Here is a 22,364-nt window from a genome sequence, read left to right as displayed (position 1 = left end):
TTCATGGACCTCTACTCTTTTACTCACAAAATGCTCCCCAAAACACCATCAGCAATACTCCCACAGCAGAAATCAAAGTTTGAGTGTTGTCTGATAAGGTCTATTTAACTCTGACTTGTGAGCCTGACTAACTCATTGTGTCAAAATGAGTTAAATAGGTCATCAGTGGCTAACCCACCCAGCTGGTTAGTGGCAGGCTGAGGAGGTGACAGGTAGATGGGAGTCACACACCGACTGTCACACTGGCTCAGAGCAGTGACTCATCCCAGGAAATCTGCTGGGCTTCAGCAGGAAACTAAATGAGAAAAGCTGTAGATGGGGAAGAGTTTGCAGTGGAGTACAGTGCTCTGACATGAGTTTGAAAAGCTGTCACAACTTTAGGGGTGTCTTCCTGGCCGTCACTTACTTGGTGTTCAAGTTCAACAGGTCAAATGCAGGACTAGCCCACTGTATAGGGCCACAGCTAATAAGAATATTACATTATCCTACCATACTGAGGGGCTGTGAAAAGCCTCTAGAGCCAATTCACTCTAGAGTTAGAGTCACATTAAAAAACTTGCACATGGTCATATACACAGGGAATTCCTCAGCTCTTTTGGAACTGCAGAGGCCTCACCCACTGCCATCATCACCTGCTCCTCCAGTGCAGGGCTGCTCTGTCAGTGGTTTTGCTTTACACAGTGCTGATCAGGCCTCCCCTTTCTCCATGGGGGCTTTGCCAGCATGTCCATCGCACCTGAGCATGGGGGATCTGCCTGCAGAGCAATGCAGCACTGCTCTCCCTGCACACTGCTGAGCAGCACTTCCAGCCTACAGCCAGCTGTGCTGGAGCTGCATTTCTATGAGAAGCTCACAGCTGCAGAGGGAGATAACAGAGAAACAAGCCCCTTCCCTCACTCTGCACTCCTCCAGTCCCTGTCCCTCACTCCCACCTCTGTGCCCTCCACCACAGCATTGAAACCAAGAATTACCATCACAGCTTGCAATTAAAAACCATAGTGTGAATTTGCACAAAAGAGAAGCACAGAAAAACAGCACCCCAAGGACTTAAATCTCACTAAGTGTGTCAGCAGCAAGACAACGAAGATTCCTGCCTGCCCTTCGCCCCTGGAGACAAGCAGCTGCTCCAAGCAACAGCAGGGAAGCAGATGGGTGGCAGAGGACAGCGCTCCCTGGCCAAAAGCCACTCTCCCTGTTAATTATTCAGAGACAGAAACTGGATGGCATTCACTGCAGTACTGCCTGTCACTGAACCTCCCCAGGCAGTAGTGACCCTTGGCAGGGGCAGCCCCAAGGAGCAGGGCAGGCCCAGCTGCCACGGCAGCACAGGGCTCACCAGAGAGCAAGCCTGGCTCTGGGAGCCACAGGCACATGGGGCTGTACAGCTCATCCCCAGGCAAGCACACCCTACAGCCAGCAAGCCCTGGAGAAAGCAGCACCCCAGCCTGATCTGCACATGTTTTGCTTTCTGATCCCCTCACCCACTTACTAACAAGTCCCTGTATAAGCGCAGTAACAGTGAAGGAATTATATTAAAGTAGGACAGGATACACCAAAAAGCCAATTACAATGGATATTCCAAGAAAACAACCCAGGAGCCTTCTCTAGACATGGCCAAATAGCCTTGGCAGGTGGTGGGTGGAGGAAAAGCAGAATAAATACAATTACAGAAGCAAGACAGTTCAGTTTTCTGTTCCATGTGAAATGCAGTCTCCAGAGGCTGAGGAGGCAGCATGACTGACTAGAGCAAATTTTGAAATTCCTCAAAGGCAGGTTGCCTAGATGTGCAGCCAGAGCCAGGCTGACAGAAATGCTGCTAACAGCACTGAATTTGCTAGAGGATTATCACTTGGTGTAACGGATGGAAACTAGATTAAATAGCTGGTAAGCTCACAGCACAGTTCATTACTGTACAGGGAAACTTTTATCCACATAAACAGAACTTCTTGTTCTGTCCAGCTCTATGCTGCAATAGATTTGCAACCCTGTGCCAGAAAGATGTTTTCTACCTCATTTTTGTTCAAATATTTGGCACAATTGGTATCATTATGAATATGAAGATACTAAGCAGAGGAAGACAGCCATGAAGTTACACTTAATAACTGCACTTCCATATTTGTTTTGTTCTGAGCATCAAAACCTTTTAATATGTAGCCATTACCCATGTTCTGCAGACACAAAGACTGGGGCATGCAGAGGTTTTCAGAGTGGCACAGAACCCCTCAGTCCCACTAATCTCAAATGAGAAAAATACCCCATCACTCTGAGAAACTAAATGATAAAATTATTTTGCTGCAAGCCCTGTGCTCAGTCAGGAACACAGGCACAGGACCAAAGGGCCTGTGGCTCAATCCCCAATACCAACCAACCCATCAGTAAGTCCCAGCCACACTGGAATTGCTGCAGTTACCACTGGGCTGCAGCCTGATCTGTAGGGGAGCAAGGCAGCTATTTTATGCAGCCAGCTGCTTCTGCACAAGGTGTCTGGGTAGGGTGCAAAGGACACAAAGTCTGTGAAAGATTTTGGAGTAGCAAAGCATGGCCAGTGAGCTGGAGCATGCTCACAGCATCAATATCTCATCTAAATGCCTGCCATGGGATTTGCAGCACACCTGAACTTTGCTTTTGTTTGAAACAACCTGGAGGCAGCACACCAGGCTCAGCTCTCTGCAGGGACAGGGCCCAAGAATTTTACCTGCAGCCACCTTCCAGCTGAGAAGGAACCTCCACAACGTTAAGGAGAGAACCAGAGATGGAGGAAGGCTGAAAAGATGATGTTCCCAAGAGGAAGACGACTGAGACAGCACCACCCCACCTCACACAGACCTACCTGCCCTCTAACCTCAAAGGGGAAGTTTGTGAGGGTGTTTTGACAGACATGACTCCATGTACAGTATTGAGATTGACCACCTCCTATTTCAAGATGAAAGAACACAAAAGAACATTTAATCTAGAAACAAAATATTCATTCCCAACTGTACCCTCTGCTCAGGATTAACACATAGCCCTGAGACAAGCTGCTATGAATACTAACATATCCTCCCAAGTCTTCACTAAATTCATCCCACTCTGACAGCCCCAGGGAATTTCCGACTTCCAATAATCAGAAGCTATGCATCTGGGCAAGATAGTTTTAATGAGGAAGCCCCCACTCCTGGAATCATCATCATTTCCTGAACACACATAGAAAAACTGAACCAGAAAAGCACATTGGTACCAAGTAAGAAGAGAGCAACTTAGCATCACTAATTTCTGCAAAACTGTCACACTACCTGACAGTTTGCCTTATTATCTTATTTTTCTCCTTGTTTCTTTGCATCTCATTTGTTGCTAAATCTCCAAGGCCTCTGCTGCAAGGGGATGCAAATGAGGACAAGCCCTCCACTCCCAACCCTACAGTCTATACCGTGCTCCTGTGGTTACAGCTGTCATCAAACTGGGACCAAAGATAAGACTGGAGTCTTCTGTGCACAGACTCTGTACATTCAGCTCAACTTTGCATTGAGAACAAAGAGGGAATTTTTAAATTTTTATAAATAAAAAGACAGAAGGAAAAAAAATCCAGGGGCTAATCTCAGCCTCATCCCATGGGACCCAAGTGAGATCTCTCAGGCTTTATGTAAGTAGCAGCTCCCCTCTTGGGCTGTATGAGGCAATACTCAAATGTGAGCTGGGACTTTTATTTCTTTGTACAGATGAATGAAATGTCACCAGGATGACTAACAGTATCACGTGTACAAGAAAAGGCAACAACACCTGTAATCCAAATAAATACCTTGAAAAGCCTCTGACTGGCAACAAAGCAGCAGCCAATGTTAATATAATTGCCAAAACAAAAGCTCTCTAGTGCTTTGTTCACTGTGGAAATGAAGTCATTAAGCAAAAAATTGTCTTACTTTATAGACAACTTGAAGAATGTAACATTGAATTTATTTTGTGGCCTCAGCAAGAGGTCTCTACTCATCAAGACACAGAAGCTTAGCTGGCAGGGTCACTGACACCTCCACTTAATGCAGATAAGACATGGATCTAACCCCATCCTAATGCACTGCATTTCCTTGAGCTCAAATACCATGATAACCCTTCTCCTTAAATGCTGAGTGGTCTTGATACCATATACCTGGAGCTGTCAGAGGAAAAGGTTTGAACTAATTTCCCAGTGGAAAGCAGCTCTCCCAACACTCTCAGTGAAATCAGCAAATTTTGCTGAAGCCAGAAAATAGTTTTGGCTGAAAAGTGAAAGCCAGTAATTACTAGATGCCAAGTTCATCTAACATTAATGAGGGGGAGAGTCAGTAACAGGGAAATCACCATAATTGCTAAAACAAATAAATTTCACAAACTTATTTGAATCCCTTTATTTTCTAAAGACAGAGGAGGAGGAAAATCGGAGAAAATAAAAAGGTAATTCATTCTTTTGACAAAACAAGCAGACAAAAATTCTATTCCAATTTTAAATGAAAAGTTTCACTACATTTTTCTCTCAATGAACAGAACACAGAACAAGACCAAGAATAACTGGACAAAACCCAGACCCTTCCAAGAGGGAATGTTCCATTCCACTGTGTGGTTCACCCAGACCAAGCACTGCAGAAGAGATGCTCCCATTTCCAACAGAGACCATCAGCATGGGATTTATTTTCTCAATCAAATGTTGCCCATGTTCCACTCCCAGTTACACCAGTGTCAATACACAGTAGCTATACTCCTTTCAGGAATACAAATAGACATTTAGATGTTGTAACTGTCTTTGGCACAAGACATGAATGCAGGAGCAGTTCCCATACACATGGAATCATCACTAACATTCACTTGTGGCCTTTAAAGAGACCATCATGGGGAAAAAGTTTTCCCTTTCCTCTAGAAAAGAGATTTTTCTCTAGAAGATCTAAGCATTCTGCACATAGATCACTGCTCTGAATGTCAAGGGTTAAGTCTGACTTTTAAAAGAAATGGTTCCATTTATGTGATGCAGAGCTCTAGAAATGCCTGGTTCACTGTCTTGGGGCTTGTCTACAAAGAGGCAAATTCAGTAGAGCTCTACCCCTATAATTATCCTACTATATTTACACCTTTAAGTTAATTTCATTTTCAAAATAAATACTTTTATTCTGTTATAATGAAGTCTAATAATTAACAAAACAGTCAGTAAAATGGGACACTTGTAGGAAGGCCTACACAGTCTTAGCCATAGAAAGAGAACCTGGCACAGAGCTCATGCCCTGGTGGACAGCCTTCTTTTGCCTACCACCAAGCAGCTCTGCCACTTATGTCTACTTAGAAGAGACAAATAAATGAAAAAAGGGCACAGTAAATAGTTCACCTCAGACTGGTCACACACCCTTATTTAACCTGAGCAATCTTCCTCTCAGTGCAACCCCGAGCATCAGAGGATCTCTGGGTCAGTCATTGCAATCACAGCTCTGGAGCAGTTTCAAACACCACTTTCATTTCTTGGGAATTTCCCACGTGTTTTCCCACTACATTTGGCATGTGTCCATAGAAACACCAACAGGTTTGGAGAACATCAAGCATGGCCTGATTCCAGACAGATCTGGCAATTCTTCTCACGCTGAAATTTTCCTGGCTACCACAATTCATGGTTTCCATCAAGGTCTTCAGCATCCTGAAAGGTTTCCCCCCACACTTTCCAATCTTGGCAGCTCTAAAGGAAAAGCATGCCAAACCACTGCAGCTGATGCTTTTGTCAGCACTGAGCATCATCACTCAATATTGCTAATAAAACTTCTTCACAAGAATCCCCACAGAGTACTAACATAAACAAGAGAGCAGAAGCCACAGTGTCCATTCAGTTTCATAGAGCCAAAGCCTGCAGATATAAGAGCACATTCATGTTGAAAAATCTGGTAGATCACTTCAAAAAGCAAAATAATGATTAATCTCTGTCTTTAATCAAATCTCAATGAAGCTTTGGAGTCATTCCATAAAACCTTTGTGGCTTCACCCCCAGGTTGTGCAGGACTTCTCAATCAGAGTTACATTTTCAGACTGCTGAAGTATGGGATCAAAAGCAGCAGCCCAAAGTCAGAGCAGTGTGACAGCAGCAAAGAGGGGAGCAGTGAGCACAGTGCTCGGGTGCACTGAGTGAGTTATTACTCACTCAATGGGTGCCAAATCCCCATCAGCATATTAATGAGTGATAAAAGACCCCATCAAAGTCTAGCAGGATTTGCTCAGCTGTTCCATCAGGTTGATAAGTCAGCATTATCCCTTAAGCATTACCACCACAGCCTTCATGCAATCCTAATTCCTCACCACACTTCACTGGAGGGTCAGAACCTCTATTTTTACATTTGGTTTCAAAGCAGTAGCCTGTATAATGAGTATTGCCTACAAACAGCAGCCCATAAATTCCTGAGCTCCGTGTGAGCAAGTCCTCATCTCTGACAAAGCCTGGACACACTGTAAAGCAGAAGTGTCACATGCAGAAATACATTAAATACACCACACACAGTGGACAGATGTAACAGCCCTTCAGCTGTACCATTTCAACTGCACACTACTTAAGTGACAGCTACACAGCCAAATTTCTTTACTGATCATTAAGTGCCAGTATAATAGATCATGTCATTGTAGGTTTGGACAAAAGGGCTCTGTAAAGCAATGTATTAAAATGGAATAGACTCAACGTGGCACTGAAAGATAGTCCTAAGACAACCTGATAACAAAAAAACCTTTCCACATGACTGAATTATTTCTGATATGGTAAGCACAAGAAAAACTATGATATTTTAAATAGCAGAATAGTTCAACTGATTTAAAGTTATGCACACTATAACATTTGCAAGATCAAAATGTTTATGGGTACATGAACAAAAGAAAATTCACATTATTTTTAGCAGTTATTCTATTTTAGTTATTCTACACATCACATGCGTATCACAAAAAACATGGAACCCATTGAAAGATCTAATTTTCTGCTAATCATGCAACCCAGCAGATTTCCATCTTAGTGGGATATTTCACCCTGATGCATGTGAATAAGTAAAGAAGAATCCCATTTCTAGTCATGGACATAGTTTCAGAGCTATTGAGCAAAACATCCCAGTACATTGTTCTGAGGAACTGAATAAAAACCTGATGTCCATAGCCCAGCTGTTATAAGCCTCCTTAAAACAGACTGTTGAGATATTTTTACCTTCCTATTATAAAAATTTAAATAGCTCTGCCAAAACCATGAAAATCCACCCCCCTGCTAAATTTTCCCCAGGGTCCCACTCCTGCCAAACTGTACCTGCAGCAAGACAGGGCAGCCAGGAAAGGGAGATCTTCCAATGGGTTTTTACTTTGTTGCCCTCATCCTGCAAATCAACCTGCACCATGAAAGATTTTCCTTTCCATGCACCACAGGACACCTCTGCCCACGGCTGCACAGCAGCAAAATGCCCCTATATGCTCCTACAGCTGTTTCCAAGGTAACGAGCACGGAGCTGTATACAAGGGAAGGAAGCAAATAGCAGCAACATAACCCTGCTATATTGTCACTTTTTGAAGCAGGTCTGACTTGTCTCTTTCCCCTTCCCCTCCTTGCTACCTGCCTCATGACTCAAGCAAGGGTTAGATAACTCACTTCACATTTTATAATCTCATTACCTCAGTCTTTCATAAGGTTCAGTTTTGATTTTTTTTATTTCTATAAGTCATCATATTGGAGTTTTAAAGGTGAGAGTCAAATTTTCTGCCTTTACTCAAAATATACCATCTGGGAGAGGAAGGCCAATTGTATCAACAACCTAAATTTACACTGAAACTCTGTATTTCCTCCCCCAAAAAGCAGAAAAACGTCTCAGGTTAAGCAAAGGGTGTCTGCCCACAACCGTGGCCCGCCCATCTTACACAAGTCTCATCCATCTAGCTAACACTGTGTTTCACCAGTTTGGATAAAAGTATCTCCACTTCTCAGTCTGCAGATACAGTTTATCCTTTCTAGACACACAGTTTCCACATTCACTCAGATGTGCCAAAAACAGAGACTTTCCCACCTGCCCACGTACATTCTTGCTACCAAAGCAGAAATTAGCCTGTGCTGCTTCTGCTACTGAAAACCTTGGAACAGCAAGAATGCAATTCAAACCCAGTCCTCACAAAAAGGACAGCAACAGGAGGGGTGGAAACTGGGATGGAAAAGGTTCTGGCTTGGCCAGCTAGTTCTCATCATTGCCTCAAGAGGATGAGTTATCAGGGAAAGAAACCAGCAGAAGATCTGGCACAAAGCTCTGCACACACAGTGAGGGACAGAAAGCCAGACCATATGCTTTAACCTCTTCTTTCAGGCCTGAGACTACCCCACAGTAAGGCAGAGAGGAGCTGATGAACCCCATGATTTTGGAGTAATAGGTCTGTTATTAATGCAGGCTGGAGCAAACACATTTTCCACCAAATATTTCTAAGTCATTGACAAATTTTTTTTCTTTGCACAAAACATAATAAGCAGTAGACTATCCCATCCCTACAAGTCTCTTAATAGTGGAGAAAGCCAACACATTATATAATGAAGCATTCTGCTTACTGGTCAGAAGTCACTTCCATCTTCCAGGAGACAGAAATTTTAAGGCAAAACGTGCATGAAGAGACTCACTGTGCATGGTGTTTGAAATGGCAATCATACTTCAGCACAGTTTGCATATACCTTGCATTTCCCTATATGACTTACCATGGCTGACCTTTTCTACCAACTGTGATTAATGAAGCTTCCAATTCATCATCTCTGAATGGCTGCAAATTGCAAGAGGTGCTCATCACTTTAATATTCAGAAACCAAAATATACCACTCTTCTAATTACAATTGTGCTCCTGCTGAACACCAGGACATTTCCTTTGGAAGCTGAAGTACTATGGTCCTCAGAGGAAGTGAGCAAATTGATGGGCCAGAGTACACATGCCTGGGAGAAAAGCTGCCCAGCTTGGGCATCAAAAACACCCCAAAACTATCACAACTACACAAGCATAGAGATGCCAACAAGGCAGACATAACTTGCTCTGAATAAAGAAAAACAGAAGTCAATATTTCTTCATATACTGGCCAGAGGTTGGTTTGCAAAATCAAAATCTGCACAGTGCAGATGTTTCTTGCAGTGTTATCATAGAATGGTTTGGGTTGGAAGGAACCTTAAAGATCATCTAGTACCAATCCTCCCATCACAGACAGGGACACATCATGATGCAAAACCTCCTCTAACACACCTGTTAACACTGCAGTGCTACAAAAACATTACCAAATACTTCCTCTGCTGCCCCTGCAGAGGTATATGCTATAACACAACCATCAAACCAGATGCCTTGTAGAAAAGGGAAAGAAGTCCTTCCAAGCTCAGCTAATCTTTCTCTACATATCATATCACTCAAGCCTGCAAGATTTATCCAACCAGATAAGCCATTCTGTGATTAAATGGCACCTTCCTAAGACTGACTACTCAGTGAACCACCCACGGAAATAAATGCAATGTAGTCAAAGGGACACACACCAGCCACAGACTCACTGCAGTGCTGGGACTGAAATCAGAGGGAAGGGGGATGAGAAGGAAAGGCATTACACAGAGCCAGACACAAGAGCCAGTACATACACGTATGAAGTCACAGATAAAGTAACCCAGCACAGCTGTAGATCAAAGAGGTCCCTGCTGTGAATGTTTAATAAGGCTCCCAAAGCCACCCTGATCCAATGGTGCAAAAGCATCGGTGCCAGCTGCAGCAAGGCAGCGTTACAAAGCACTGCACCATAACAGGGCTGAATTCATGCCAACAGGTCTCGGTGTGTTGAGCAGGGGATTGATTCACTCTTCTGCAGGACAAGATTGTTAACAGCTCTGTCTCAGGTGGATGGAGGCACCAAGGGAAAGCCATGGTCCTAGAGCAATCCAGGAGCAGAAATAGATGGTGCTCCCCCAAAGCAGTGGGAGCCAGGAATCAGCATCAGAAAGGCACAGCAGCTTAATGACTCTGTCCTAACACCTTGCAGGGGATCTAACAGCACAATTTCTCTCTGTGCTTATTAACCAGCAGGTTCAGAGAATTCCACAATTCTTACATTACTCACACGAAATGCTGCAACAGTGCCACTTCACATATTTGTTAAGTCTGTTTACAGATTAGAACAGTCTAGAGAGGTAGTCTGGGAAGGGGTCCAAAGGAAAAGCCTGCCATTAGCTACTTTGCACAAAAGCAGCAGTTTTGTAAAACACGTATTCCTACTTGTTTCTGCCTATCCCGGATCAACTCCTGCACCTGAGTCCCACGAGAGTACAGGAGAAACGCACTTGATTTCAGAGACAAACTTTCCCCACCACTCTCATCCCTGTTCATCTACAAAGGCAGGAGCCGGAGTGCAACATTTAAACCTCCCTTACGCTGTGCCACCTTGTGGATGTCTTCTCACTGCTTTTATGAACCGCAGGTCCAGCATTTATTTAACATCACACTCTTGAACATGTAAACAAAAAAATTCACAGTCACTGTGAGCAACAGTAAGCGGCACAATAGGAATCAGATTACCGTGACACGTTCTCTGTGCAATTTACAAACCCTTTATTCCCCAGGTGGAGTTGGCGCTGGAGAAAATTACCAGCTGAAAACAGCATCACCAGCACCTTTAGAAAGTTGGGGCTCAGGTACTACAAGCCCCTCGAAATAGACAAAAAGGACCGCGCAGCCACCTCGCGCTCAGGTTTGCCCCCACCGCTCTAACAAGAAAAATAAACAAAAGCAGAAAGCAAGCAAGCCCAGGGATGGAAAGGAAGATTGGCTGCGGCAAAGTTTATCGGCACGAAGAGCATCCCCCCTCCAGTCCTTTCATCCGCCGAGCTCCATGCCAGCAGAGGATCGTCCTCCTCCCAGAGGGACACCCATCACCACCACCACCACCCCAAAGGAAAAGGGGATGCGGAGGGTAACTGGGTAATTCCGAGCACCTCCAGCTCTCCTTTCCCCCCGCCGCGCTCACCGTCCTCTTGCATCCGCTGCAGGCACAGGGCGAGGCTCTTCCTCCAGCCCGGCATCGCGGCAGCGCTGCCGCCCCCCGGGGCAGCGGCGTGGCTGGAGGGGCCCGGGGGGCCCGGCGGGAGCGGCGGGCGCTGCCGAGCGCGGCCGGGCTCCCCGGCGCTTTATGGCCGGGCGGTGCATGCGGCGGCGGGGCCGGGGCCGGGCGGGGAGCGCTGCCCGCCCCCGCCTGCGCACAGCCCCGGGCCGCCCGCCGCGCAGGTGCGCTCCCCCCGCCGCCGAGGGCGGGCAACGGCAAACTCGGGGGAGCGGGGCAGAGAAATTGTGTCAATATGTGGATATTGTATATTTTTCCTCCGGGGGGGGGCTGGGTAGACAGGATGGGCCCCGCCTACAAACAGGCGCCGGGCTCCGACCCACACCAGCACCCTGCGGGTCCCAAATCTCCGGCTGACGTTGGACAGATACATGCCCATGGAGGATATGGAGAGCGCACTGCTCCCATTCACATTCTCGTTACAGCTCCAGCCTGGCGCCTCTTCCCTTCACCGAGCGGCAGCTGCCTGGCAGCCCCGCACAGGTGCGCTCATTGACGCCTGTGCTTACCCTGAAGCTGGCTTCTCTGGTAAATAAAGTTGCACAGCAGACAGGCTGATCTATTTCATTTTCTTTGCTACCACTTTCAAGGAGCTGAAGTGTATGGGGAAAACTTACAAGCATCTTTTCAATTACTTAATAGTCCAGAGGTTTCAGCACTTTTACATGGACACAAAGGAGATGCTTTATTGCATATGCCAGGGCATTCCTGTTTTTAATTTCCTGGGGGCAACATATCTCTGCAATCACTAGCAGCTTTTTTTTGTTCTTCATGAGGTCTTTTATTAGCTATCTGGTAGGTCTCATTCTGCATCTCTGCCTCCCTTTGTGAGAGTTATTACATTATGTGCAACATCTGCTATAATCTAAAATATTTGGGACCAAGCCCTCCTTGGGATACCATGAGCCAATTCCAGTTTCAGAGGCTGGTGTGTCACAGCACTCAGGTGGAACAGGGCAGCTATGGTAGCAAGAGAAGGCATCCATATGGACCTTGGCTTCTCAGTTCAGCCTTTCTGTCCCTACCTGTATGAAAATCAGGTAGGGACAGAAAGTTGTAGGACAAAATGTTGTAGGACAGCCTAGCACCCTGCAAGGGGCAGCAGATTCACCCTCTGTGCTCTGCTCATATCTGAGAAGCATTTGTCATTTAGGGAGCTGCCAGCCAAGTGTGGCATGGCACATGCCAAGCTGGGCAGCAGGAGTCTGGATACCTTTTCAGTGCCTGGTGGAAATGGAAGTGGCTCAACACAAGGGTACTTGGGAATCTTCTTGAAACAACCTCCTGAAGCTCTGAGCACACCAAGGGAGAAAATCTGCTTCTGCAGGAAGGAGCTAAAGCAGAAATACATAACTTTAGGGCAATCTGGGGGATGAGAATCTTAACTGAGGTACTTGAGTTAAAGGCCTACAGTTAAATTAGCTTCTCCCCATGCCCCCAAGTTCTTGAAGAGCAATGTGGGAGCTGGGCTGCAGAGGGTCTTCTGAAGTTACTATTGAAGCATGCTTTTGCAGGGAGTTAAGCTGGGATGACTATAAACTCATGAGAGCAGACAGCCCTCTTCACTTGAGCATAAGAGTTTGCAGCACTGCAGAGGCAGACAGCAGCATGCAGTGCCCTAGGACTGCAGGGGAGGTTCCTACCACAGCAGAGAGCAGCACTGTACAGCTGATTCCCTTCCATATTTCTAACCAGAGTTACCCATCAGTTTGAAGGACAGTGATGGGAGTGATGGCACCTGAAGGCTTATTCCAGCCAGCTGGAGCAATCACTTCTAAGAGAGATTTCCTGAGGACTGTTGGCAGGCGGAGCACAGATATAGCTCAGACCTGCTATACCCCACTAGCAGCACAGAAAAATTCACTGACATAAAAATATATTTTTGCCCAGATTTACCTTCAAACTAGAAACATAAGAAGGGATTGACTCCCCACCCAGCTAACCTTCCTAAAGAGCTCCTTTCCTTGTGCTAAATACAGCATATTTGCACAGCTTGTTCCCTGGAGGAAAACAACACCCCCTCCACCACCACCCCTTCCCTGCAATTCTTCTGTACTTTTGGGACTCACAACAAATCACAACTCCACAGCTGGACTGGATCAGGGCACATCAGGCTAATTTATAGAAGGTTTGTGATATGTCCCCAATATTCTGATAGCACAACTCAGAAGCTTTTTTGAGAAGGACTAATCTGAGCCAGGATGAATCCTGGGGAAAGGAAATGCTGCTTCTTCAATAGTTAAAATGCAGCACACAGAGGCAAGTGCTGCTGAGTTATATGACTAACTCAACCACCCACACAGGCAAATCACCTGCATTTCTGTGCCTTGATTTCCTCAGCTGTATTTTATAATTGCATGATGATGACCAAATTCTGGGCATTAGAAAATTATTTCCAGGAAAGCGATTGTTATTGATCCAATATTGTTCTCAGGAAAAGTAATGAGAATCTGAAACAAACATGGTAGAGGAAGGGGCTCTTAGAAGTAAGGTTAAATTGACACTTTTTGTACCTAAAAGCTCCTCCAGTTTTGCCATTTACACTGGTTGTTCTCACAAAAGACTCTTTCCCTGAGGTGTCTTTAGACTGTCATGGCTACAGCAGTACTGCTTTTTAATGGACACTACTACCACAGAAATTATTAAACGTGAAAATAGCAGGCATCATTACTAGATGAAAAAGCAGCTCAGAGGTCTTAAGAATAAAATTTGACATATCCATTATTGTAGAAAGAGCCAAAGCTAGTGTGGTGAGATTTTCTTGAGCACTAACTTCAGTACTCACACAGGAAACTGGTTTAGAGAAAATGAAACATACCTAGAAGGACCAGTAGGGAATTCATAAGCAGAATCAATATAAGACAGCTCCACGGTACTTCTTTGGAGGGAATTTGTGGAGGGACAGTTCAAGCAGCAGAAAGCCCAAAGAAAACTTCAGAAGTGACTAGCTATGTCACTGAGCAATGTCTAACCTGTCTGTATAACTGAAATGTCCAGATATTAGGCAAGATATTAGGCACCACCGTGACATGGATACTGCCACAACTGTAGAAGGCACTGCTGTCCTCCTCCATCCTGCAGAAATGATTATCAAACAAAATTTGTGAGGCAGAGATTGCTCTTTGTCCACATGCCCCAGGACAGGATGACTTGGTTTGATTAACTGAGGATTTTCTGTGCCCTGTGCATTGGCTGCTTCAGCAGCTGGTGGTCCTTGTCCTACTGAGGAACACAGAGTACAGCAAGGCTAAAGTCCAGCTGCTCCTAAACTGGGCAAAAGGAAAGGTCTCTGCCCTGCAGTGCGTACAGCCTAAAAAGGCAGGATGGCTCAGTACGGAAACCAAGCTTTCCTTGCATGTGTATTGGGGAATTGTTGTCATCTTATTGCAGGGGTTCCATACCATTGGATCCTTATTACAAGTTTCATACCTTCTTGGTGTTTCTCATGGGCTGCTCCTCCAAGCACTGACTCTTTCATCTTCAAAAAGCAGCCAACTGACTCCAAATCCTCTCTTAACCAGCACACCCACTCTTTTATAGCACTCTTCTTCTCATTGGTTATGCCGGTGGCCTGTTAAATTCAGGCCTGTTCCCAATCTTTGATAATTGGCCCAGCTACAACTCCTTAGGGGTAAGATTACTTTCTACACTATCTTTATTTTCTTATATTCTATCCCCCTACAGGGTATCTCTCTAGGGCTGGAGGAACAATGGGAGGGCTTGAATTAGAGGTTTGCTCTTAATGGGTTGTAGACAGCATGGTTTCTATGGTCCTGGGTAGCTTCAAACCCTACCTCTCCCTCCCAGCAGTTTTCAGTGGCACACAAGAGGGGACAGTTGGCTCCACGGTGCTTTAAATACCACTATAGAAAACCACTTTTCTTACCACTGTAAGGAAAATAATGTTAAAATGCCAAGTTTTCCAATCTCAGGAGCTGACAACTAAGCAATGGTTCAGGCCTGTCAAAGCCTTCAGGCCAGGATTTGAAAATAGGATGGATCTCACCTGCCCTGCACGCTGCATGCACATGGTGGATGATAGACAGTGATGCCACTTGTGTGGCAAGAGGAGGCTCCCATGTAAAAGTCCCATTTTCCTGCAGGCGTTAAGGGAGAATGTCCAGGCTTTCTAGCTTCCATTCTGTGGACTTGAACTCTTTGCCTCCAGACAGCTCCAGCTCAAACTCTCCTGTCATGTGTTCCCTCACTCTGAGGGTCACTCATTTCATCATCTCACAGTGAGAGTAATCTGGTTCCCTGCAACAAGGAAAGTCAGTGAAATGAGTCAATCTCCACTTTCAGCCCCAAGCCAAGTGACTTAAGAGTTCCTCTCTTGCCAGGTCTGAATCCATGAGGATCTGGCACTGGGGAGACCCCTAGGAGTGGTGTTCTGTCCACCCACCATTCCCAGCAGCTTGAGTGAAGATGTGTCACTGATGAGGTGTCATTGCTTCAACAGTGATCTGGAGGTGAAACCCCCTGGGGAAACAGAGGACTGAGAGCTTCCCTCCCCTCCATACTGGCCTGGTGCTACTGCCAGGCAGCACTCAATACTTAAGATCAAACTAGAAATTACTTTGACCTATGTAATCCTACACAAAGGAAATCTATTTAGGTGTCTAGAATAATCTTTTCCTTTCTCATTCCCACTCCTAGACTTAATTAAGTAAAAGATAAATTTTCTTTCTCCACCAAAGCTGGGCTACTTTGCTGAGTATTGGAGCAGTGTACCCTGTGTCCTTACAGCTGCACATGGAGAAGGCAGGGACTATAGGAAATTTATTTCCATCCCACTGTGATATGTAAATAGCACATGGCTGCATTAATGCAGAATCAGTCTCTACTTTCACCTCTCAGGCACATGGAAGGGTAGTGGGGATACAGAGCATCAATCTCTGTGACAGCACAGCGTCACAAAGGGTTTGTCTCACTGGCTGCTACACTCACTTTTATACCCATACACAGCAGTGAGATCATGGAATTTAATAATGACCCTGTCATGGTAGAAGGTGAAAGGCAATTTTAAAATTAATTATCTTCACTTTGCTACCACCAGAGGTTGATTAATAGCAACTTTACTTACTAATCCAACTTGGTTCTGTTTTTGCCTTAAATTCAGGCAGTGCAAAGAGTTTACTTCTTTTGTTGTCTGCTTTTTGTCAGGCACTTCATACTACAGATTTCTGCAGAAGTGTTCGTGTCCAACTAGGTTCTGAAGGTTGGAAGCAATCTGTCATTTTGCCACTTCTGGGTGATACTCATCTCTCTGAATGGCTTAATACCTTTTAGACAGATGTCTTTGGATTTCACTGACACAAGAATACACCCCATTTATGAGCTCCATGAGGATATGGTCACCTTTGTGCTCTGTTTGTGCTGGAAGTGAGCTGAAGTGTTCCTTGTTTCTGTCCCAAAGGCACACTTGGACTCAGCTCAGAAGCTGATTCTTCACCTCCTCTGCTGGAAATCACAGCATAAAGCATGAAGGGGCTCAGACCCACACTTCTCCTCCTTCCAAAGTCATCTTCCTTACGCAAGAACCCTACAAAGTACATGTACAACAAGCTCTGAGTACTGCAGCACTGAGGCTGCCTGTGACCAACCAGCCCAGGGGTTTCCCTGCTTGATTCTCTACTTCTGCAACACCGCTGTCAGCAGATCTCTTCTCCTGGGCATAAGGCCTGTCTTTGCTGAGATGACTGTTGGGCTGATGCTAGTGCTGAAGCTTTGGTTTTGCTTCCCTTGAGGATTCTTAACTTATAGATGCTGTTTAGAGCAAGTCACAGACACCAGTCACTTCTGCCAACACCACAACATTGGCTGTCCACCTTGCTCCCAAACCTCATCTTGTCACTTACTGCCAATGCCCCACCACAGAGACCATCCCCATTTACCTGTCAGTGACCAGCACACAATATGGTGCTCGGAGGACCACAGTGTAGCAAGACAGAGAAGCTTTACATCTTCCTCACTTCATGCCCCAAACCATCAGTGTTGAAACAAGACTCCAAAGTCTGACAGCAGGATTTAGGGCCCTGCAGTGCCCCCAGCTCCATTGCAGCTGCTGCCTATTGATTTCCAGGCTACTGAAACATGTCAGAAATTCAATATCCAAGGTGGCCATGCAATGTTACTCTGTGTACTACCCTCCACATGGAAGCAGACAGCAGAGTCTGAAGCGTTAGCAGTTGATACAACTGCTTAATACTGTTAATATTTGTTTACAACCATGCAACATGAGACAATACTTTTGGTCCCATCCTGTGTGGAAATCTCCTCACTTCAGCCAGTAGACAGCTTTGTCTGGGTCATTGTGAAGCTGCTGTTTGATCTGGAGTGTTATTTTGGAAGACAGGAGAATTTAAAAACAAGATTGAACTCGGTCACAGCAATGAAGAGCCATTTTCTAACTTTTGATTGAAGATGGAGTTGCTGGAAACATGTTCTTTCTCTTTCAAACTGCTTTCAGAACACCCTCCTTTCCTTTATCATATTAGTTTTTCCCCTGCACACACCACCATGCTTTGCCCTAGACACACACACACAGCACCACTAATAAAATGTCACCATTTGCACCATGTCCAAGTGTTTACCTTCATAAAGCCACATAACCCTCTCAAGCAAGAACTGTGCTTACCACTCTTTACCCACAGCAGAAATCTCCAAACCATCCCACTGCTACATGGATGGTTTTCATTCCAGGCATCCACTTAGCAGCAAGATTTGCCTCTGGCTATGTAAGGTTTCATCTCTTCTCCTCATTGCAGAGGTGCCCCAGGGAAATTTTACAGATCACTTAAGTGAAAGAGCTATCAGGTATTGGATGGTTGGCTCTGCACCTCCCAGAATGCCAGGTACCAGACAGCCTGGGAACATTTCCCATTAGGACATGCTCTATATTTTGCTTTGTTTTCCTGATTGACAAATTGTTCTTTATGTGAAAGGATCTTTAAGCTGTACCTGCGCTCCCAAACTGCATTTTTCTTGGTTACCAGCTGTGCAAGTAAAAAAAGTTGATCACCAGGGATTTGTCATTTCTTCCAGGAATAGCTCAGTGTCTTTTAACAACCATGAAAGAAATACACAATGGAACTACTTCTGTGCCTTCTATTAACACAACTACAGTATCTGCCATGCTCAGAATTCCATTCAGAGCTACAGTTGAAGGGAAGTTAAATCCAATCCCAGCTGCTCTGGACAGTCAGACTTGGGGTAGCAGCTGGCAGGTTTGACTCCAAAAAGTTTGGCCCTGCTGATCCAACAGTATCCAGAATCTTATGAACCAGAAGCTGTGGAAAACGAATTTATGAGGTGAGTTACTGTTGTGCATCACTGGCAGATGACTCAGGACATGAAGACAGGCTTGGATCCAGCCTTCACTCATTCTACAGTCTCAGGCTTCCTCTTTAACCAGAGTTGACATTAGGCACTCATCCATTCCACCAAAACCCACTGCACTTGATAGTAAGCAGAAAAACGCTATCCATCCATCTCTCAGTAAAGCACATGACTGAATCTCATGAAAACAAACTTCAATATTGCCATTAGAAAAAATTAAGTGGGGTTTTCTTTTTTCTGGTTGATGAACAGAAGCAGTTCAAGCAAAGAGCAGGGTGCAGAAAGCAACACTACATCTCTGTCAACATATGTTAAAAGTCATTACTGTGACTGTCTTGCCTCCTGGTCCCTCTCATTGTGACCCAGCTCCAGCTGTCAGTAGCACATTAATGACTGCAGTCTATTTCAGATCAGAGAAGGAGGCAAGACAGTTGCAAATCATTGATATTGACTGTTGGTCTTAATGGAAACACTCTGTAATTTTGCATGTACATTCAAAAGGGATAGAAAAATACAATAATTGCCATTTCAGTGTTCTGATGTCTTCCAAATCAGCTGGCAAGGAAATGAGCACTGTGGGCAAGAGCTAAAAAATGTAAAGCCCCTTTCACTTCTTGCAGAGTGGGCTCCCTCCTCCAGTGTTTCATAAAATACTGGAATTCACATTTTGCATGGCTCCTTGGTATAGCTGAGAGGTTGCTTGGCTCTTATTAAGGCCTTAATAAAGAAATCATTGGACTTTTGCCTGATGTAGTTATTCATTTTGAAGTATTATTCTAGTTCTCATTCCACTTGTCTATATTTGACTAATAGCAGCAATGCCACACACACTTTCAAGCTCTCTCTATGCACAGAGATTCAATATTTCTTTTCTCAATTATTGCTAAAATAACATCTACAATCAGTCTAAGCTTTCGTGATACATATAGCAACATTTTGGTGCCTTCTGGGGTTCTATTTTAAGTAACATTTGTATGGGAAGGCCTGTATGGGGAGTAGCCTTCATATTAGGGGCTGAAGGCCCATTCAACAACAGGACAGGGATCACTCAAGCAAAAAGAACCTGGATTTCCTTAGGATGTGTGTTTTGGTGTCTCTAGAAAGCTAACAACCCTTTTGGATAGCTCCTTACCTACTTAATCTTCAATCTCAGCCCTTGCAAAGTCATTTTCAGCTGGGAGATTGAAAGGATGGCTGCTATTTCAGTCTCTTAACATAAAAGCACTTGTCCAACCTTTATTGCAGAGAGCTGGTCAAAGCAGAACTCAAAGCTCGAGTCCCACTGACTCTCATCAAACTTAGACTGGCAGCTGGAAATCTGGGGCCAACTCTTTTGTAAGTTCTGCACTTGTCTTATTTCTCACCTAACTTTACATGAGACCGGAGGAGTGGGGAGAGGAAACCAATTTACCCCTCCAGTGCTGGCGAGAGGACAGGGACGTGCAGGGGACACATTCATTCATGCGAGGTCCCCTCTGCCAAGCGCTCACGGTCCCGCTGAGACGGGAATTGCGCAGCTCAATGACAGTCTCGCAGTGCCATCTACCGCCCTGAGGTCCCTCTGCCAGCGCGAGTGACAGCTCCGGGACATCGCTGCGCAGGGCCCGCTATTCCTTTCTTCCATCCACCGCTGTTCCTTTCTTCCATCCATCGCTGTTCCTTTCCTCCATCCACGGCTATTCCTTTCTTCCATCCACCGCTATTCCTTTCTTCCATCCATCACTGTTCCTTTCTTCCATCCACCGCTGTTCCTTTCTTCCATCCATCACTGTTCCTTTCTTCCTCAGACACTGCTGTCTCTTTTCCTGGGAAAATTACCTTAAACAGCCTTTTGAGCCTCTCCTCAAGCAAGCCTCTCCTCAGCTAATTTGTTCAGAAAAACAATGTATGTCTTTCACTTCATGTTTTTGGAATAAATGACAGGATGATGGATAGTGAAAGAACACTTTATTGCAGATAATAGAAAATAAAGAGAAATCCAAACTAGAGTGGACCAAGGCTTTGAGCTACAGTGAGGGAAAAGAAATTCCCTTAATTCTAAAACACCTAACAGCAGAATGCTCAGAATATACCAGAGTATCTGAGAAGGATTATATATACAAGATAGTTTTGTTCTCTTAATAAATTAATCATAGCTGCCACTTAGCCATCTATGCAGGCAGATGGTGGAGGACTGCTAGGTATCAATGCCCATATGGTAGAGAAACCCCATCCCCAATTATGCTGATTTAAATCTCTTTGGTGCATCAAGGTAAAAATGACCCCATGCCAGAGATGTGTCCTGCCTAAGTAGACAGATCTGATTTTTTCCAATGCATCAGGAAATCACACATACAGCAATAATTTGTTCTATTATGCCAGCCCATTTTCTGCTGTGTCAAGAACCAGACCCTCCATAAAGAGTGTGTAGAAGTGATGTCTTCATGTTTACATCTCAAAAATTCAAAGATCATTCATAACCACAGAACAAAGATTTATATATAAATACTTTTTTAAAATTCTTATTTATTAATTTATTCTTAAGAGAGTCACATCTTTACATTTCTAGCATTTCTAGCCTGGGAAGACAAATGAAAGACCTCAGGCCAGAGATTCCTGTTGGTCTAAGGGAAAAAACCATGCTGCTTTGTACTGAACAGAAATCCCACCCAGTTCAGATTGCAATGGCACCATCCAATACACATTTAAAAAGCATCAATTACAATTCAACATTATTGTGCAAAGACTAGAAATATAAATTATTCCCCTTCTCCAAAGTAGCCTAGTAATGTGCTATAGGACCCAGATTTCTGCCAACATGTCAGAAAACCTGAATCTGCTGCCATGAGCCTGCTGGTTTAAAATAATTCAGCTCAAACAGCAGGATATAAACAGAAGCATTTTACAAGAAGTGATATAAATATGACTTACATCATCATTGTGACACCAAATGAACATAAATAACAGGGTTTAAACTCACAGCTAGAAAGTCGCTTCTTTGGAAAGTTACAGCTACAACGAGCATGTGTCTCTTTACCTGACACAATCAATAGCTCAGTGTTTTCTTTAAAAGAAAAACAGTAGGTACAGCAGGTTTAGAGCTCCCAAATGTTATGCTCTGGTAGATGCTTTTGATAGACAACTTTATCACCATAAAAGCTCTGTTAGGCCAGGTTCAGATTAAAGACAGAGCTGTAAGCAAAGCAGGTATGCATTCACTAGCAGCATCTAGACCAGCAGTTTGGAAGGGGAACAGATTTCAAGCTGAAAAAGTACTTTCTTATGGGAAAGCTACACTGCAGATTAATTCCTTTTAAATAAAAAGTCATACATTTTGGGATGAATCCTGCAGTTTTAACAATATCTATGAGCAGAAAAAGAAGCATTGAACTCAACCCCTTCCCATGAGCATCCCCTTGATCATAATCTCCCCCTTGCTGTCATGTTCCCCTCTTGCCTTACCTCTGCCCTGCATTCTCCGCAGACAAAACATAAGGCACTTCCTCCAGCCTGGCATCCCAGACCTAGAGAAAAAGAAATACAAGTCTGTAGTGTCTCAAAGGAGTTTGCAGCTGTGCAGCTAGAATACAAAACCCAGCTTCTTTATAGGGCTACACCTTGCCAAAGAGACAATTCCATCCGTGCTTGCAAGGACAGGAAAACTGCTGCCTGCAAAGCCTGACTGTGAACCACCCAGGCTGCTCTTTGCTGCAGGCATGGAGCAACCTCGCATGTCCACAGCAGGAGAAGCAGATGGTGAAAGAAGGGTGGACAGATGAATGGGTAAATCACAAGGAGTTGAGCAATTCCTTACAGGGTATGTTTGTCTTTTATGCCAATCAGACAGAAACCACAGAAAACCCATGTAGTCCAACAAATGAGAGTTCCTGTTAAGGGGATCAAAATAGCCGCACACCAATGAAATTGATAAGCCAATTTCCTTTGGAAGTTTCCTTTTTACATCTTCAGTGTAGAAAATTTATCTATTGGTATC

The 22,364-nt window shown here is 44.6% G+C and overlaps 2 protein-coding genes across 4 annotated transcripts in view; one reads left to right on the top strand and one right to left on the bottom strand.

Annotated features, from left to right (window-relative positions):
* GRIP2 (glutamate receptor interacting protein 2) overlaps nt 1-21,860 on the bottom strand; it is a 258,051-nt gene extending 236,191 nt beyond the window's left edge. The window contains exon 1 of one of the 3 annotated variants that reach the window (XM_074550576.1): nt 21,833-21,860. In XM_074550576.1, coding sequence (XP_074406677.1) covers nt 21,833-21,845 — 13 coding nt within the window. In that variant the 5' untranslated portion in view covers nt 21,846-21,860. Of the gene's footprint in view, nt 1-7,255; nt 7,412-10,960; nt 11,252-21,832 lie in introns of those variants that run through there. The other 2 variants (XM_014268082.3, XM_074550575.1) reach the window with 2 other exon arrangements.
* CCDC174 (coiled-coil domain containing 174) overlaps nt 1-22,364 on the top strand; it is a 336,009-nt gene that overhangs the window by 295,954 nt on the left and 17,691 nt on the right. The window lies entirely within an intron of this gene.

Source organism: Zonotrichia albicollis, chromosome 12, assembly GCF_047830755.1.
Source record: "Zonotrichia albicollis isolate bZonAlb1 chromosome 12, bZonAlb1.hap1, whole genome shotgun sequence".
NCBI classification, from domain to species: Eukaryota; Metazoa; Chordata; class Aves; order Passeriformes; family Passerellidae; genus Zonotrichia; species Zonotrichia albicollis.
Note: the sequence above shows the minus strand (reverse complement) of the source record. Positions and strands in the feature narration are given on the sequence as shown.